Source organism: Rhineura floridana, chromosome 5, assembly GCF_030035675.1.
Source record: "Rhineura floridana isolate rRhiFlo1 chromosome 5, rRhiFlo1.hap2, whole genome shotgun sequence".
In the NCBI taxonomy this organism is placed as follows: Eukaryota; Metazoa; Chordata; class Lepidosauria; order Squamata; family Rhineuridae; genus Rhineura; species Rhineura floridana.
Genome location: NC_084484.1, coordinates 73,260,352 through 73,279,955, shown reverse-complemented (window position 1 = coordinate 73,279,955; position 19,604 = coordinate 73,260,352). Strand labels below are relative to the sequence as shown.

Genomic DNA, 19,604 nt, shown 5'->3' with positions numbered 1-19,604 from the left:
GACAGACTGTTCCCTGTTTGCTCAACATGCTTCTCTTACCAACATTCAATTTGAATGAGCCAGTGCAGATGCACTGCTCATCCTCTCATGAGGCCTGGATGCATTTATGTGAAACATGAGGAGAATGCCTAATGATGAAACATACCCTCTGCATCATCAATGAGATTTCCTACAAGGCTCTCTTTTCACTTCACTAGTACATACCATGGTGCCCTGCAAATAGTCCCTAACTTTCCTGGTCATTCACAAGAGGCAGGAAAATGTCAGATACAATAACTATCTGCACAGATGTTGCAACAGTGTGAGATGTGTATCAACGAACATGCACTGGAGCATATTTTGCCAACGTTTTATATTTTCAGGGCACTGAAATCCTGTTAATTATGATGGATACTATCCCACATTAAGTCATACTCAGAGTTGTGAACCGCCCAGAGAGCTTCGGCTATGGGGCGGTATAGAAATATAATAAATAAATAAATAAACCCAGTGAAAATCAATTTAAGTCATTCACATCCATTGATTTCAATGGGTCTCCTCAGAGTATGGCTTAGTTAGCTATCACCCATTGTAATATGAACTATGTGTATATTTGTGAGAGCTGAACATAGGAACATGGGCAAAGCTAGAGAATCCCAGGCCAAAGTAAGCAAAGTCCCACTGGCTTTAGTGATCTCTTGATACAATTATTGCAATAAACACTTTTTGGAAGGTTCAGGGCAAAGTGCAATATGCATGACAGAGCTGTACCCAGTCAAATTCTGAAGTCAGACATGACCATTATTATTTCCTTTTATTGCTTTATCCATGGATTTTTGGTCACCCCTACGTCTGTCTATTACTCAAAGCAAGATGTGCCCAATGGCCAGGATTTGAACACCATATACATACATATTCATATTGTTTGTTTATTTATTTACTTACTTAATATTTTCAAAATAAATTTATGTTCCCAGGGACTACTACTACTACTACTACTTGATATCATTATTAATACAGTACATCAAATTAAAACAAACTAAAGCAGCAACAGATCATTCAAGTGGACAGTAAAATCAAGCTCTCCAAGTTAAAGTTGCTTTCACTGGCAGTTCTTAAAAACAATTAGTTTTGGACAGAGGTCTGGTAATTAGCTGTTTCATCACTTTTTTTCCTGGGATTTATTAGGAAAGTAAGAAAACTAAATTATTAATACACTATTAAAATCATTTAAATGAATGATATGGTCTACTTACTTTCAATTAAACAAAGCAACCCGATTCTATCTAGTGTTTCCTCAAACTTGGCTATTTTAAACAGAAACTGAAAATTAACATGCAGGGCAGTGAATTCTTTGATTAGGAAAACAGATTCACTACAAAATGAAGGTGAAAAATCAGATTCAGAAATTAAGGCTAATTTTTTGTTTGAGCTAAGCTAAGTAGCTAAACTAAGGCAAGCCCACAGATTAATGGGAAAAAATATTTGTTGTGTTCCATGTTGCTCTGGTAATTTATGAAATAGTGAAATCATTGGAAGTGCTGAATCATGTCAGGAATTACCACAAACACACACAACTACAATTACTGGGCCACAGAGCAATAGCAACCAGCAACAACTATATTTGGGTAAATTCATACCAACTCTCTTTCAAATTAACTTAATGACTCCTCTGAATCAAGTCAAATATTTTCATATTCAACATGAGTAAAAGAAGAAGAAACCAGTCCATTCATGAGCATTTTGACAGACTTTGTGCAGCTGGTAAAAAGGCTAAGTGCTGCTTCTTCTGTTTTGTAGCCAGTGCCTGTACCCCAGCACAAAATATATGTGGACTATAGTAGATAAAGGAAAATTATCACTCACTCTTAATGAGAGCATAGGTATCTGTGTACTCCCTATAGCAGGGGTAGCCACATATTGCAAAACTGCAACTCCCATCAGCCCCAGCCAGGTTGGCCAACGGACAGAGATTATGAGAGTTGAAATCCAGCAACATCTGGAGGTTACACCACATTGGCTACACTTGCTGTATAGGAATGTTCTCGTATTATTTATTTATTTATTTATTGCACTTGTATACCGCCCCATAGCCGAAGCTCTCTGGGCGGTTTACAGCAATCAAAAACATTAAAACAAATATACAATTTAAACACATATTTTAAAAACAATTTAAAACACAATTTAAAAATTTAAAACAAAATAAAAACAATTTAAAACGCATGCTAAAATGCCTGGGAGAAGAGGAAAGTCTTGACCTGGCGCCGAAAAGATAACAGTGTTGGCACCAGGTGCACCTCGTCAAAGAGACCTTTTTTATTTTTTCATTCTAGTTGCATTTATCATTTTGAATTAGGCGGAAATTACTTAATACCCGCTGTAATGAATTTGCTAGGCACTTCCAGGATAAAATCTTTAGCATCCGCCAGGACTTAGACTCCAGTGTTATAGCAGGTGAATCAAGCGAGGTATCCAGAGCACAGCCTTGTCCCAATTTCTTGGATGAGTTTCAGTTGGTGCAGCTTGAGCACGTTGACAAGGTGCTTGGACAGGTTCATGCAACCACTTCTGTGCTGGATCCTTGCCCTTCTTGGCTAATAAAAGCTAGCAGGGATGGAACAGCCGGCTGGGCCACGGAGGTGATTAATGCCTCTCTGTGAGAGGGGGTGGTCCCTGGCTGCCTGAAAGAGGCAGTAGTGAGACCACTCCTGAAGAGGCCCTCCTTGGACCCAGAAAATCTTAATAACTATAGGCCGGTAGCAAATGTTCCATTCCTGGGCAAGGTCCTGGAATGAGTGGTTGCAGGCCAGCTCCAGATACTCTTGGATGAGACCGATTATCTGGATCCATTTCAGTCGGATTTCAGGCCTGGTTTTGGCACGGAAACAGCCTTGGTCGCCCTGTATGATGACCTGAGAGACAGGGGGAGTGTGACTCTGTTGATTCTTCTTGATCTCTCAGCGGCTTTCGATACCATCGACCATGATATCCTTCTGGGGAGACTGGCTGAGTTGGGAGTGGGAGGGACTGCATTGTGGTGGTTCCACTCCTACTTGGCAGGTCGCCTCCAGAAGGTGGTGCTTGGGAAACATTGCTCAGCACCCTGCATTCTCCAGTATGGGGTTACGCAGGGGTCAGTTCTATCCCCCATGCTGTTCAACATCTACATGAAACCGTTGGGTGCGGTCATCCAGAGCTTTGGAGTGCGTTGCCATCAGTATGCTGATGACACGCAGCTCTATTGCTCCTTTTCGTCTTCTTCAGGTGAGGCTGTCAATGTGCTGAACCGGTGCCTGGATGCGACAATGGACTGGATGAGGGCTAATAAACTGAGGTTCAATCCAGACAAGACTGAGATGCTGTTAGTGGGTGGTTCTTCTGACCAGATGGTGGATGTCCAACCTGTCCTGGATGGAGTTGCACTCCCCCTGAAGGAGCAGGTTCATAGCTTGGGGGTTCTCCTAGAACCATCTCTGTCATGAGGCTCAGGTAGGCTCGGTGGCACGGAGTGCCTTCTACCAACTTCGGTTGGTGACCCAACTACGTCCCTATCTGGACAGGGATAACTGGCTTCAGTTGCCCATGCTCTGGTAACCTCCAAGTTACATTACTGCAATGTGCTCTACGTGGGGCTGCCTTTGAAGACAATTCGGAAACTGCAGCTTGTGCAAAATGCAGCGGCCAGATTGGTAACAGGGATCAGACGGTCTGAACATATAAAACCAATTATGGCCCGCTTGCACTGGATGCCTGTATGTTTCCCAGCTCAATTCAAGGTGCTGGTTTTGACCTATAAAGCCTTACACGGCTTGGGACCACAATACCTGATGGAACGCCTCTCCCGATACGAACCCACCCGTACACTACATTCAAGATCAAAGGCCCTCCTCCGGGTGCCTACTCCAAGGCAAGCTCGGAGGGTGGCAAGAAAGGAGAGGGCCTTGTCAATGGTGGTCCCCAAATTATGGAATGATCTCTCTGACGAGGTGCGCCTGGCACCCAACACTGTTAACTTTTCGGCACCAGGTCAAGACTTTCCTCTTCTCCCAGGCATTTTAGCATGTGTTTTAAATTGTATTAAATTTTTTAATTGTGTTTTAAATTGTTTTTAAAATATGTGTTTTAAATTGTATATTTGTTTTAATGTTTTTGGTTGGTGTAAACCGCCCAGAGAGCTTCGGCTATGGGGCAGTATACAAGTGCAATAAATAAATTCTGCTCCGGGCATAACTTAGCAGGATACCACTCAGTGTTTCTTTTTTTTTTATCATTAATTTTTATTCAAATTTTCAAAGACAAGAAACAAAACAAAACAAAAACAATTAAACAATAAAATAAAATGTTGACTTCCGATTTGTCGCAGAGCAGTTATAGGTCTACAATATATAACAATCCTATCTCTAAAATTATATTATAAAATCACTTTCCTCCAGTAGTTATCTTAATTAATCATCAAATCTCATAAACATTATTTTATTCTTTCCACAAAAAGTCCAAGAGAGGTTTCAATTCCTTGAGAGATATATCTTTCAATTTTTCTCCAAATAAACATATCGCTTAATCCATCTAATTCAAATCTGTTAGGCCCAATAATTTCAATAGTCATTCTTCCATTATCTATATTAATTCCATCTTCCATCTTCAATAATCCTATTAAGTCCAGTAATTTCAGTAGCCACTCTTCCGTTATCAGTATCCCATAATAATCTTGTTGTCATAGCCATAGTCCAAGCAAACATATCAATTAATCCATCTCATCAAATCTGCCAAGTCCAATAATTTCCACAACCATTCTTCCATTATCAATATTAATTCCATCTTCCATCTTCAATAGTCCTGTTAAATCCAGTGGTTTCAGTATCCATTCATCCATTATCAGTATCCCATGATGATCCTGCTGTCATAGCCATAGTCATATAACAAGAGTCTGATGGGAATTTCCCCCATCACAAATATGTCCTTGCCATCAATTCTGAATATGTTGTTGAAATATTGTTGTAAAGTCACATCTCTGCTCTGGGTGCATCTCTGCTCTGTCACATATTTGTAGTTAATTCCATAACTTTTTTCTATGTCAAGCCCCATCACATCATTCCAGTCAAGAATTCTGAGTATGTTGCTGAAATATTGCTGCAAAGTCATATCTCTGTTCTTTTTTACAAAATGCACTGGCTCATTTCTTAAGAGTTTCTCCACTGTCACATATCTGTAGCCAACTCCATAGATTTTTTCTATGTCAAGCTCCATCATATCATTCCAGTCCAGAAAATTATCCAAGACATTGATAACTTTACCACCAAAATCTTCATTAATTTCTTCAGAGACGTTGAATTCCAAACAGTAAACTTTATTTCTAACATCCATAAACTCCAAATCTTTTTCCAATTTCACATTTGTTCCAATCTCCAGGGCTTGTAGCTTCCCTATCCCATCAAACTCCTCTCTCACAGAATCCATTGTTTCTTTAAGCTCCTGCGTCATTTTGTTAAATTCAATTTTCATCTCCTGTCTACCCTGTCTCAGGGTTTGTTTCGTTATCTTAATCTCAGCCATTATTTTCTGAAACATAATTTCTTCCATGGTCTCAATCACTTTCCTGGTTGTCTTTCTTAAAACCACAGAAACAAAAATTATTTCAGCCACAATTGGGTTAATGTTCCAGGCTTGCTTATATCAGTGTAGACATTACAGCCTGCCTTATCTCTATGTATTCAGGAATACAAAAACAAACTTAGTTCCCAACATCAAAACAATTAGTGGCGTCGTGAACAAGCAGATTCGTCAAAATGAAATAGACCAAAAAAAAAGTTTTTGTTCCCCCCTCCTCGAAATAGAAATCCCTCTTCCATTGGTATCTTTAGAATGCACCTCCAGGACAGCTTTTTGCGATAAAAACAAAGATAAGTTTTTTCGATTTCTTTCCTCCTTAATTTCGTTAGTGAAAGAGAAAAGCCATAAACTCACCTAGAAGTTCTTCACAGCTGATTCATTGACAAATCTCTTTTTTGCTACACCAATTTAAACCAAGTAAAAAAAGAAAATAGAAAGAAGGATGCTTATCTGCCTGTTGAAGTCCGTTTTTCTTTAAAGAAAAGATAAACGTGTCGCTGTAATCAGCAAGAGCTTGATGAAATTCCATCCGGCATTGCAGTTTGAACCTTCTCTCATAAATAAATGAAATCCAGTCCTCCCCACAAAAACAGGCTTTATGGTTAACCTCTATGTTTCTCCCTGACCGGGAGAAAATCTTTACCAGTCAAAAAGAACGTTGTGACTGATTTTAAAGCTGAAAAAGCTTCTTCTGAGACAAGAGCTCGTCTCAGAGGCAGCACAGGCAAAGCAACCCTTCCCGGAAGTCCCTCGATACCACTCAGTGTTTCTGAGGTATGATCACAGGCTCACAGTGAGCAAACTAAGTTCAGAAGGTTCGACATGCACAGGCAATCATTAGGTTGATTCACACCACTATCCAAACAGCAGCTGCTTAAAAAGTAACGGCTTGGGACCACAATACCTGATGGAACGCCTCTCCCGATACGAACCCACCCGTACACTACATTCAAGATCAAAGGCCCTCCGCCGGGTGCCTACTCCAAGGCAAGCTCGGAGGGTGGCAAGAAAGGAGAGGGCCTTGTCAATGGTGGCCCCCAAATTATGGAATGATCTCTCTGACGAGGTGCGCCTGGCACCCAACACTGTTATCTTTTCGGCACCAGATCAAGACTTTCCTCTTCTCCCAGGCATTTTAGCATGTGTTTTAAATTGTATTATTTTTTTTAATTGTGTTTTAAATTGTTTTTAAAATATGTGTTTTAAATTGTATATTTGTTTTAATGTTTTTGGTTGGTGTAAACCGCCCAGAGAGCTTCGGCTATGGGGCGGTATACAAGTGCAATAAATAAATAAATAAATTCTGCTCCAGGCATAACTTAGCAGGATACCACTCAGTGTTTCTGAGGTATGATCACAGGCTCACAGTGAGCAAACTAAGTTCAGAAGGTTTGACATGCACAGGCAATCATTAGGTTGATTCACACCACTATCCAAACAGCAGCTGCTTAAAAAGTAACCGTTCTGGTGGCAATAGCTATGAGGAGAGATGCTGCATAGCAGCACACATGGTGTATGGCTGCATTATCATCACCACTTCCTTAGATTTGTGGCTAGCTGCCTGCAGGAGCATGATAATGCTGAACCGCCACATGAGTAGGGCCTACAAAAATTGATATAGTTAGGACAGCTCCCTAAAAAGTTGCATAGTGTTTCTGCCTCTCAAATTTTACTTTCTAGCAAACTGGACTTCATAGTGCTCTAAGTGGGGCAAAGAACTAGTTCAAGGGCAGGGATGTAATATATGAAAGACCTTTTGAAAAACAACATTCACCTTGGTGAGTGCCCTCTAGATGCTTTGGACTGAAGCTCCTATCAGCATTCCTGTCAAGATATGACAGGCTCCAATTATCTTCACTTTCCAGAAACAACTCAAGATAGTTTTTGTTCAACAAGCTTTCCCAGCTGGATGAATAGGCCTCTGCCATGGGTATCCACTTTGTTTTGATCTTAAATTCGTCTTCTGGTTTTATTTTTGTGCTGTTTTAAACTTTTTTAACTGTTTTTATTCTATTTTGTACATCACTTTGGAACACATGTGGAAGATAATCAACAAATAAACAAACAACAATAACTATCATCAGCTCCAGCCACCACAGTCATATCTAGAGAGATCATGTCGGGGCAATGTGGTTTATAGCAACATTTAGGCCAACTGGATATGTGAACAGTAAGTATGAAAGTAATCCATTTTCATAAGATATTATTTGTAGCAAAAGATACCAACTCTTAACAAACGTTTGCTTGAAATATCCACACATCAATTTGCTTGTCCCCTCCTATTCTTTATTTAAAAAAAACTTATTCTGGGACATAGATAAATATAAAGCATAGCAAGTTTTGCAGACTGAGGGAACTCATATCCATGTCTACTCAAAATGAAGTTCCATTACATTCCATGGGGCTTACTACCTAATAACCAAGTATCAGATTGCAAACTAAACCTTGGTTTTAGTTTTACAAAAGAAAATAATAAATCTTAATCCGCATGCTATGATCATTTCTCCTATTCCTTTCCTAGCCTCAATCCTTTTATTTGACTCTATTTATAAGACCAGAAGTCAAAAAGCACAACACATAAGTTTAATTCATGCTCCCATATCTCTTGTTTATCTCCTTTTCCTAAAAATAAATACACTGTTCTTTAGAATTTTTATTTCTTTCAAACTTGCCAAAAACCTATGCAGCACTAAACAGCCCTCTTTAATGTAAGCTAAATTTTCCAACAATAGCAACAACAATAAACTCCTTTGTTGCATGACTTCTATTTTTCACATAATATATCCCATATTCTTCACTGTATTCATTTGATTTGTCTTTCCTCCCCCTCTTCAGATCATTTTATACTTTACAGTTTGCCTTCTCCTAACTGGGTGCATGAATTCTGTACATGGGGATGGTTGTATGCAGCTCTGCTTTTTGCAAACAGGCTCTTTCCCCCTGCAGTTCCCCCTCCCGTGACCTAGAACTGACAGATCGGCTCCACATTTAGAAAAGCCTGCCTGCCACTGCAGTTCATGACCTTGGTCATTGTGCAAGGCAAGGAAGATGGACTTGTAAGAGATTCTTATCAATGTACTGCAGTGCATATTGCGTAAGAAGACTCCAAGCAAGGAAGCAAGTAATTGCATATCTGCAGCTAAAAGGTTGCAGGTGCATACCAAACATGGTGAAAATTGAGACCAAGCTCAAATCTTTGTAGAATGGCAGGAGAGAATTCCTTTCACTAAAGAATGCTTGCTAATTATGAGAGACATTCCTAATGACTACACAAAAAATAATTCTTCCACAGGCTGTACTCTGTGCTAGCCTTCCAAATTGCTGCAATCAGTTGAGTGGTGCAAGACAAAACCATTGAGCTGCTGACATATTATGCAATAGTCCCACAAGACCATCAGTGAGGGAAGGAGAGAATTGGCTCTATCCATCCATCCTTCCTTTTGGTTGGCGACTGAGCCCACAAATGAGAGAGATGAGAATGTGCTGAAGGTAGGCTGTACTAAAAACAGGTAAGTATGGGTAACCAGTAGTGTAGTCATCCAGAGTCTTGGGGGGTCTTAGACCTCTTACTTTTTTGAGAGTAAGGTCCCAGCAGGGTCCCTATGTCTCCAGCATCCTATGAGTCAATCAGGATGAAAGGGGAGTGTGTTAGCCACTGAGAAGAGTCCTCTAACATGATTCCTTGTCCTTTCCTGCTGATTGGAGCCAATCAGAGTGAAAGAAGGTGAGTCAGCCACTGAGAAGACTCTTTTCAGTAGCTAACATTATCCTCTTTTGTGCTTATTGGCTCCCAAGGACAACAACAACAACAACAAAATTTTATTTGTGAGTCGCCTATCTGGCCGAATTAACGGCCACTCTAGGCGACTTACATATACAATCAAATCCAGTATAAATCCAGTATAAATAATGTCAAACTTGCACGTCACAAAATATATTACGGTCATGTCCATAAGCACCAGGAGGGTAGTTGCCCAGGGGAGTTTAGTCCCTCTGCTTTTTTGGGAGCAGGGTCCCTATGTTTCCAAGCATCACAGTCGTAGTTTGCATATTATGCCAGCTCTTGCTAAAGTTCTGTTTCAGTTCATTCATCAGATTGATACCAAGCTTTTGTTTTATTTCCAGAAGCTGCTTGTCTTTTGCTGCTAACACTTGTCGCAAAGTCGCAATTTCATCTTCAAGCTTCACAAGTTCAGCTTTTAACTTCTCTTGCTCTTCTTCAGAAATCATGTTTGTAAAATCAACATCAGTGACCATGTCTTCATCTGTCTCATGTAATGCTTGTCTTTCCAACAGACCTTGCGCCTGCGCTTCCATTTCCGCTCCGGGTCCCACGGGGATCTGCTTGTTTAGCAGCGCCTTGCACCAGCGGAGACTTGCTATAGTCTGTGACTTGAGCGCTGCGCTGTGAGTTGCTTCGGCTAATCTCCAGCCGCTAGCGGTTTGCGCTTCCTCCCCCGGCTGCCCTTGCCCGACTCCTTCCCCCTGGCACTCGGAGAGAGAGGCTTCGAAAGAGCGCCACCTGCTGGCCCATTTGCCTCTCGGCACTGACCCACTCTCCTCATCTGTTGCTGTGGGAGAAGCCATTAATTAGATTCTTATTCTCAACCTAGCAGTGAAAAAAGAGGGAGGGGCATGGCTATCATGAAGGGACCCTGCACTTTTGAATTTGCCGCTACACTACTGCAGGTAACATGCCCCAAGTCTCCCTCTCAGACTTGCAATATAGATTGCTGTGGTGGGCCATAGGGGCAGCTACTTAGTCTTTATCAGATTAGGAGCGCTTTGACATTCTTGTGCTATGTAGCCCATTTTGGATCACCTCACTTCTTGTGGACATGGACAACTCTGTTTCTATAAGTCCATGGAAGTCTTTCTGCTGCTTCCTGGTTGTTGTCCCCTCCCCCACCCCAACCTTCCTAATAGGCCTCTTTATAGATCCATTGGCCACACCTGGAAAGAAGGAACAGCTGTTTATGGCTGATGTATTTCCTCTCCACCACTGCAGCAAGTAATTGGAGAAGAGGAGCCTTTCATTATAAGTGGCTGTTATTTCACCAAGAATTTCCTATTAACATCATAACTCTGGTCTGGCAGCTTCATCAATTAATATGACCAAAGCACTACTACATTATTGTTTCAGTTACTCTGAAGTGTTCAAATTACACCAAGCTCTCTAGTTTTACAAACGTTGGTTCCCAGACTTGAGTGCCTTGGAATCAGACCAAATGGGAACAAGGTTAGAAGACTATATGAACACTCATGTTAGGCCAAGACTATGGAGAAACTCAACACAGAAGCCAAGTTGCCTGGGCCAGTCTGTATGGATTATTGTAACCCTTGCGTCACCCAAAGATCAAATTTAAATGCAAGGGATTTCACTTGCCTGAGCACCCACCACCACACACACACAGAGAGAGAGAAATTCTAGGGATCAGTATGCATGTGTCCACATATGTGATATCCATATAAATACTTCTGCACATGAAAGAGACATTAGAATAGAAAGAACAATTGCTTTTCTCCAGCTGTCTCAGAGGATGTTGTATTTCATGCAAGTGATCGGCAGCTTGGGTGCTGTTCAACCTTTTAGTTGGTCAGCCAATCTGGAATGTGCTTGACAGCACAGTCTGGGGTTGCAACCTGGCCCTTTGAAACCTCTGTAAGTTTAGGATTTCACCAGGATATTTCACAGTTTAGCAAAGAGATAGTTTGCCTTGAGATAATCCTGTTGTCTTCTCTCTGCAGATACATTTGCTCTTGAGAAAATGATTGCCAGTTTACTGAATCATCCCTGAAAAGTGATCTGCTTCTTATTCTAGTGACTCTTCTTGTCTTCTTCTATCAGTCACTTTGTGATTTTAGCCAGCTGTCAGGATAAAGCTCTTAGCCCCATCTATACACTTTGAATAGCACCCCTCCTTTGATCTCCAGGGCTGATATATTTACAAGGAGGTTACTTAGTCCTTTCCTTAAACAGATCCCTCTCTAAGAAAGCAACCCACTAAACACCCCAAATACTGTTTTCTAAAACAGAGAATAAATTTGCCTGACTCTTTACTAATCCCTAACATTACTAATTGTCACTTGCCTGACAATTTACTAATCCCTAACTCAATTCCCATGATTCATTTGTATTCCCTCCCACTATGCAGATAGAAGCCTCCTGAAGCTGGATTGCATGCAATACACGCTTTGTCCACTACGTGGCTACTACTCACATAGTGTCTTCCCCAAAATGTTACATGTTGACAACATGGAACATAATATAGAACAAATGAATCGTAATAGAAATGCTTTCTGATATAATAAAGCTGTTGTGTTTACTTACTACTTCTGAACTATATATATATGCCAAGAATGTCAATATCATCCACTTTTCTTTTGAGGAACTGAAAGAACATGTTTTCTGATAGTTATTCCTACTTAAAAAAAGAACAAAAATTATACTAGGAGAAGAAATGCAATTCCTTTAAAACTTTATTTAAAAGAATATTAACTTATAAGCATCATTGCCACACCACTGTAATATTTGAAACAACTAATCAATTGCTTTTTTCAAAGCACACAAACCATATATATTTTGGATACACATTGATAGTTAACACATAGTAACCACTGCTACTGTTGTTGTTATGTGCCTTCAAGTCGATTATGACTTATGGTGACCCTATGTATCAGCAACCTCCAATAGCATCTGTCGTGAACCACCCTGTTCAGATCTTGTAAGTTCAGGCCTGTGGCTTCCTTTATGGAATCAATCCATCTCTTGTTTGGCCTTCCTCTTTTTCTACTCCCTTCTGTTTTTCCAAGCATTATTGTCTTTTCTAGTGAATCATGTCTTCTGATGATGTGTCCAAAGTATGATAACCAGTTTTAAAATTTTAGCTTCTAGTGATAGTTCTGGTTTAATTTGTTCTAGCACCCAACTATTTGTCTTTTTCGCAGTCCATGGTATGCGCAAAGTTCTCCTCCAACACCACATTTCAAATGAGTTGATTTTTCTCTTATCCGCCTTTTTCACTGTCCAGCTTTCACATCTATACATAGAGATCGGGAATACCGTGGTCTGAATGATCCTGACTTTAGTGTTCAGTGAATCATCTTTCCATTTGAGGAACTTTTCTAGTTCTCTCATAGGTGCCGTCCCCACTCCTAGCCTTCTTCTGATTTCTTGACTATTGTCTCCAGTTTGGTTAATGACTGTGCCAAGGTATTGATAATCCTTGACAAGTTCAATGTCCTCGTTGTCAACTTTAAAGTTACATAAATCTTCTGTTGTCAGTACTTTAGTCTTTTTGATGTTCAGCTGTAGTCCTGCTTTTGTACTTTCCTCTTTAACTTTCATCAGCATTTGTTTTAAATCATTACTGGTTTCTGCTAGTATTTATTTATTTATTTATTTATTTATTTATTTATTTATTTATTTGATTTCTTAGTCGCCCATCTGGCTGGCTAACCAGTCACTCTGGGCGACGTACAAAATAAGCAAAATAGCACAAAATGACACATCGATACAATAACATTAAAATCTAAAAGCAATGATGTTAAAATCTAGTAGTATGGTATCATCTGCATATCTTAAATTATTGAAATTTCTCCCTCCAGTTTTCACACTTCTTTCATCTTGGTCCAATCCTGCTTTCAGTATGATGTGTTCTGCATACAGATTAAACAAGTAGGGTGACAAAATACACCCCTGTCTCACACCCTTTCCGATGCAGGACCAATCGGTTTCTCCATATTCTGTCCTTAAAGTAGCCTCTTGTCCAGGACAAACAGATGCTGTGGCACCCCCATTTCTTTGAAAGCATTCCATATTTTTTTTATGATCTACACAATCAAAGGCTTTGCTGTAATGTATACAGCACAGGGTGATTTCCTTCTAAAATTCCTTGGTCCGTTCCATTATCCAATGTATGTTTGCAATATGATCTCTGGTGCCTCTTCCCTTTCTAAATCCAGCTTGGACATCTGGCATTTATCGCTCTATATATGGTAAGAGCCTTTGTTGTAGAATCTTGAGCATTACTTTACTTGCATGAGATATTAAGGCAATCATTCAATAATTACTGCATCCCCTGGGATTCCCTTCTTTTGGAATTGGGATGTATATGGAATGCTTCCAGTCTGTGGGTCATTATTTTGTTTTCCATATTTCTTGACAAATTTTTGTCAAAATTTGGACAGATTCAGTCTTAGTAGCTTGTAGCAACTCTATTGGTATGCCATCTATTCCTGGTGATTTGTTTCTTCCAAGTATTTCAAGAGCAGCTTTCACCTCACATTCTAAGATTTCTGGTTATTCAGTATACGGTTCCTCCGTGAATGAATCTGTCATCGTTGCATCTCTTTTATAGAGTTCTTCAGTGTATTGCTTCCATCTTCCTTTTATTTCATCTTGGTCAGTCAGTGTGTTCCCCTCTTGATTATTCGACATCCCTACTCTTGGTTTAATTTCCCTTTCATTTCTCTAATCTTTTGGAATAGGGCTCTTGTTCTTCCCTTTTTGTTGTCCTCTTCTATTTCTATACAATTATTGTATTGTAGTTCTCTTTGTCCCTACGTACTAGTCGCTGTATTGTTGCATTTAGGGTTCTGACTGTGTTTCTATCTCTTTTTGCGTTTGCTTTCCTTCTCTCTTTAACCATTTTAAGAGTTTCTTCAGTCATCCATTGAGGTCTTTCTCTCTTTTTAACGAGAGGTATTGTCCTCACAGAATTCAGTTAATCTTTTTCCTGCTTCATTTCTTCATTTTTGCAAGCAATTTCTTCTAATGAAATGCATTTTTGTATGTTATTTTCACTAATATGTTCACTTTAATAAATATTTTCCATTAATATATGCATTTCAAAAAACATTGGTTGGAGAACTGCATTGCAAAATTTAGATAAATGTGAAGGATGGCTGTGTTTTGGATCTTACATTGTTTTGGAAAGTGAAAACAGAATAAATTCCACTTTAAATGCGAACAGAATCAAATTTCTGCACCATCCCTACCTAGTTCAGAGGGCTGGACAGACAGCTTTGAGGGCCCCATTTGACTTCCAGGCCTGAGGTTCCCTATTCCTGCCATAGTTAATACACACCATGTAGACTCATGAGTACAGTTTTAAAACTACTATGGTATCATTTTATGAAGAAGCCATGTCTTGCATTAGCAAGCACAGTAGAAGCCTATGCTGTAACAAAGACAAAGGCTGGTTGTTTTCCTTACAAAAATTCAAAAGTTTTTTATGCCTGTATCAGACAATTGTGAAAAATGCAACAGCTAGATCGAGAGAAATAGTAAGCAGAAAATCCAACCTATCTGCTAATACATATTTTTCAAGTCCTTTAAATCAGATAAGTTTACCTTACTCTCTAATCCTATCACAATCAATGAAACACAAACTTAAATTGGCCAGTTCCATTTTGCTTATGAAGTAAACTACCTGAAGCAGTCCCTGTGTACAGAACACAGAAACATACTCACAAGAAGCATGTCTGGCACAGTCTGATTCACAGCGTGATTGAGTGGGACCTTCTATTTAAGTTCCAGGACACGCTAAGGACATTGCCTCCATAACAAGCCAACAACCTAATTGCTACTCTTTATTGCACAGCTATACTGGATTTGATATCTGATTTGATTTTCCCTTCACTCAGCCCACTTGTACATTCCTCAAATGGCTATGTTATATTTCTTAAAGTGACTTGGCTATTAACCCTTAACAATTATTTCCCTTTCCACCCTGTCAAAAAGCTGGTATAGCATAATGCTGACATTTACCCTTTTTTGCCTTTACCTATTTAAATTCTTACAGACTTTCTGAAATAATAAAACAAATCAATGCCTGTTCATCAACATGCCTTTGGGTACCACATATTCATCACCATCATGGAAAAAGTCAGGAGGCCAGCATCCATCCATCCAATCAATGATTATTGCTTACAGCATAATTTTTGTGGACTTTTAAACACACACACACACACACTAAGTAGATCTTGACTCTGCAGAAAAGAGGTTTGCCACGCAAACTTATACACCAGACATTATCCAACATACGTATTTTAAAATGTCATTAGAAAATGATTAGCGGTGACTTTTCAGGTGATCTTGTTTGCTTTCACAATCAAAAAAGCAGACACTTGCAGATTAATTTTTTTAGAAACACAAAACTTCACATCTGCTCGGAGCAGATGGCTCAGTTTTCAATTTCTTTCATGCACATGTTGTGTTTTTTCCATATTTAAGTGTTGCATAGATAAAAGCTCTTTCAAAGTTACTTTCAAAGTGCGTATGTGTGGGCGAGGGGCATTTATAAGAGTAGCATTTCCATTTCCATCTAACTTTATAAGAGAGAGGTTTCCATCTCTGCCTGCGCAGAATACAACCTAAGGTTAGATAGCATATAGTACAGTAAATCAAGAGTTGCATATCTTGGTCCAATGCACCATATCAAAAAATTATTCTCTTCATCACACAGGAGTATCCAGGCCAATTAAGACCAGCCTAAAAATCTCCAATGAGTCATCTCTGCCTTCTGTTTCCCCCCTCATCCTCACAAGTATGTATGCTTGGGAAGGGGTGTTGGCTGGCAAGTAGCAGTGAACCCCATTATAAGCTAGCCCAAAATGTGGAGAGATTTGGACCCATACCAGGATGTATACTTCTGGTACAACTAGTTTCTACACTCTTCACTTTTTTATATACAATTTGCTTGGCAGTCAAGAAGAGGTAAGAGTCGTCTGTCAGACAATTTTGTTTGGTTTGGCCTAAATGATCTTATTTTCAAATAACCAACTATTGATAAAATACTGCCAGGTTTTAGAATGCTGATAGATCTAGCACAAGCCTCTTATCAGACATCAGTTCTGCTTTTTGTAGACTGCAGAAGATCCAATGTTTTTCAAAGATGTTTCCACTCTTGGCTGGAGAGTATGGCACAAAGGAAAGTGAAGATGTGTGCCCAAGTGCATTACACACACACACACACACACGTGAGAGAGAGAAGAGAGAGAGAGAGAGAGAGAGAGAGAGAGAGAGAGAGAGAGAGAGAGAGAGAGAGAGATGAAGAAGTAGAAAGGAAAAGGATGAGGAGTTAGTAGCAGGGTCTACTTGGATCCTCTAGGCACTGCTATGCAGAGCATCAACTAAATTGATTCTTTCATCTTTTGCATTCATCCACTCATATTCCAAGAATATAGCTGAACACTAAAGAGGATACAGGACAGCTACCGAAAATGACAGTGCCCATCAAGTTTCACCCTTCTCTTCCATATTGTCTAGTTCAACTTACCCCAAGTGTACTTCCCCACATTACCACCATTCATCTTTTCCTGCCCCACACCTTCGGGTGTTTGTGGAGAAAAGGAAATGCACTTCATAATGACATGAAGACACAAGATACAATGAACTAGAAACAGGGCTGTCCCATATTCTTAGTTACATGTAGTTCTGCCTCAAAAATAAAGAACTTAATAAGGAGCTGTTCTACTTGCCACTTAAGTTCCACTAGCAGTCATTTCTAGAGTTGAACCACACATTTATATCCTCCACAAATTTGACTGTCACCCCAGACTGACACACTAGGGCTTAACACATACATACGATGACAAGAAACTGACTCTTTGAGCTATGTTATTGGCCTCTATCTTCAAGTTTAACCAAGATTATGTTTGGCTCACAACGTGCCAATTATAAGTGCTTTTGGAATATACAAGCTGATGCTACAACAGCATGAACACACTGCTGTGCTAAGAGTGACAGAAGAGGGAAAAATACGAAAGAAGTACGATATTTTGCCTAAACACTTAGTCCAGAAGAGGTGCAATTAATCTATTAGAGTCTAGATGGATTTGGGAAGGCTGAGCATCAAGACATTATTTTTGACTGAAAGGTCATAAGGTTGCAAACTTTCATATACATATATTTTTAAAAAACTAAACTTGATAATAGCCTGTCAGGCAGCAGCACAATAGACTTTTATTTTAACCATAACTATTCATGTACCTCCTCATTTTCTGTCGCTGTATCTTGTATGATGACTAATACATTTCTTTTTAGTCTAAATGAGACCCTGCTTGGTCATTTTGGTGAGTGGTTAAAAAGCGGTCAAAGCAGACATTTTATATTTAGTATGTATCAGCTACACTATACCATACAGGACTTAACATGATTTCTTTCCTCTGGGCTTTTTTTTTAAAATGGAGCTGAGGGATGAAGCTGCAACTTGGCAAATAAAATGGCTGCTTAGAAGCCAAACAAGCTCCTGCTCTCAAAAGGAAGTGGAATGAAACATGAAATGCTGCCAAGATGTGGTCAGCTTTTCCAGATATGAAAATTAACTGAATCATGAAAACCAACCACAATATAATAATTATAGGAACATTTTAGTAATAAATCACACAATGGAATTTTAACCCTTATACCACATTTTCTATTTTCTTGAAAATGTTTGTTTCACTCCCACCACTACCTTCATATATCCCATCTCTCTGAGAAGTTACATACTATTGTGGATCTCAGCACCATGAGATAACCCCTGCACTCTTTGTACCTGCATATAAATAAGCATGTGACAAGGGCCAGTTAGGGTGAAAGTCTGAAGCAGGGAGTCTACGCTACTTGTTAGAGGTTCCTGGCATGATTTAAACCTCTGATTGTGCAGGTCTCATACTCCCAATTACTCTGTTCTTAACAAAAAACATATTTATCACTTAACATGGAAGAATCAAGGATCTGATCCCTAAACAGCTGTAAGATAACAAGTAAAGGGTCTTCACGTGTTGCTCTCTTTACATTTAACAGCCAGGAAGTTATGTTTTGCAATTGAGCCAGGCCCTTACCACAAAATAGGCTGAGCCAAAAGCATGTTACCCAAAAGCCTGGACAAACAAAGCATTTAAAATGAACATGATATACTATCCACTAATTTTATTTACTAATAGATCATTCAAATGTTGAAAAACATGACCAGGCTTTTCAAAGGGCTAATAATGCTATTGACTTCATTATGCAGGCTTGTCATCATATTTTATGCGCCTGTGAGAAATGTTTTCACCTAAGTGACCAGACGTCCTGTGAGGTGTTCTAAATCATATTATATTTATCAAAGATAGCGATCAAGTTAAGCTTTCAAGAGTCTCACGGCAAATATAAAACATTTATCAATCTGAGCAACCAGCCTTTACATGTATTTACAGTATAGGTCACAGAGCAACTTGTGGGGTGACAAGGAAGTGTTACTTACCTCAGGCTTGTGGGGAGTGACCTGTCAAGCAAACACCTTGATCTACTGCTCGTGACTAAATGAAATGCAAGGCTGAGGGGTAAAAGAATTATGGGTTTCAAATATACAGTAGACTACTTTGCTAATTAGTAAGTAAACCTTCACTTTAATTTCCAGAGGAAGAGCATCTGCCTTGCATGCAGGAAGTCCAACAGGCAATCCCCAGCATCTCCAGGCAGGGCTGGGAAAGACCCCTATTTGAAACCCTGGAGAACCGCTGCCAGTCAATTCAGACAACACTGAGGCAGATGGACCACAGGTCTGACTCGGGATAAGGCAGTTTCCTATGTTTGTGAGATTTGATGATGTTGCGTCAAATGTTATCCCACACCTTCCAGTGCCTTTTATGTGAAGGGGCCACGGCACAGTGGCAGAGCATGCTGAAGATCCCAGGTTCAATCCCTGGCACCTTCAGGTAGGGCTGGGAGAGTACCCTGTCTGGAATCCTGGAGAGGTAATGCCAGTCAGTGTAGACAACACTGAGCTAGATGGACCAATAGTCTGACTTGGTATAAGGCTGTTGCTGGTGTTCCCTAAGTAGACATTAAGTTTGCTATCAAAGAGGTGAACAGTGGACTAAGGAAATTATGTGGTTGATCTGAACTAGCAAAACACTTAAACATGAACTGTTCTGTTGCAGATCTTCTGCATGATGAAGTCTATGACCTTCTTGCTTTGGATCACAGGATGCAATTTGTATCATACACTGAAAGACTTAGAATATCTATAGCGACTTTCTGC

The 19,604-nt window shown here is 39.7% G+C and overlaps 2 protein-coding genes across 9 annotated transcripts in view; both read right to left on the bottom strand.

Annotated features, from left to right (window-relative positions):
• FRMPD4 (FERM and PDZ domain containing 4) overlaps positions 1-19,604 on the bottom strand; it is a 404,750-nt gene that overhangs the window by 255,371 nt on the left and 129,775 nt on the right. For 3 of the 8 annotated variants that reach the window (XM_061627114.1, XM_061627115.1, XM_061627117.1), the window contains exon 1: positions 1,236-1,303. The exons of the other annotated variants lie outside the window; for them this stretch is intronic. The gene's annotated coding sequence lies outside the window, so the exon portion shown is untranslated. Of the gene's footprint in view, positions 1-1,235; positions 1,304-19,604 lie in introns of those variants that run through there. 8 annotated transcript variants of the gene reach the window in all.
• Positions 1,662-10,036, bottom strand: LOC133385727 (tumor protein D53 homolog). The gene is made up of 2 exons (XM_061629319.1): positions 9,625-10,036; positions 1,662-1,814 (listed from the first exon to the last, which is right to left on the bottom strand). The coding sequence occupies exons 1-2, from the start codon at positions 9,904-9,906 to the stop codon at positions 1,662-1,664; spliced, it is 435 nt and encodes a 144-aa protein (XP_061485303.1). The 5' UTR covers positions 9,907-10,036.

Bases quoted from the DNA above. Each gene is read 5' to 3' on its own strand.
- LOC133385727 (XM_061629319.1), bottom strand. From the start codon at position 9,906: ATGGAAGCGCAGGCGCAAGGTCTGTTGGAAAGACAAGCATTACATGAG. The intron at 1,815-9,624 runs GTGATGCTTGGA...TATCTACTATAG, and splicing joins ATAATATGCAAACTACGACT to TCCACATATATTTTGTGCTG.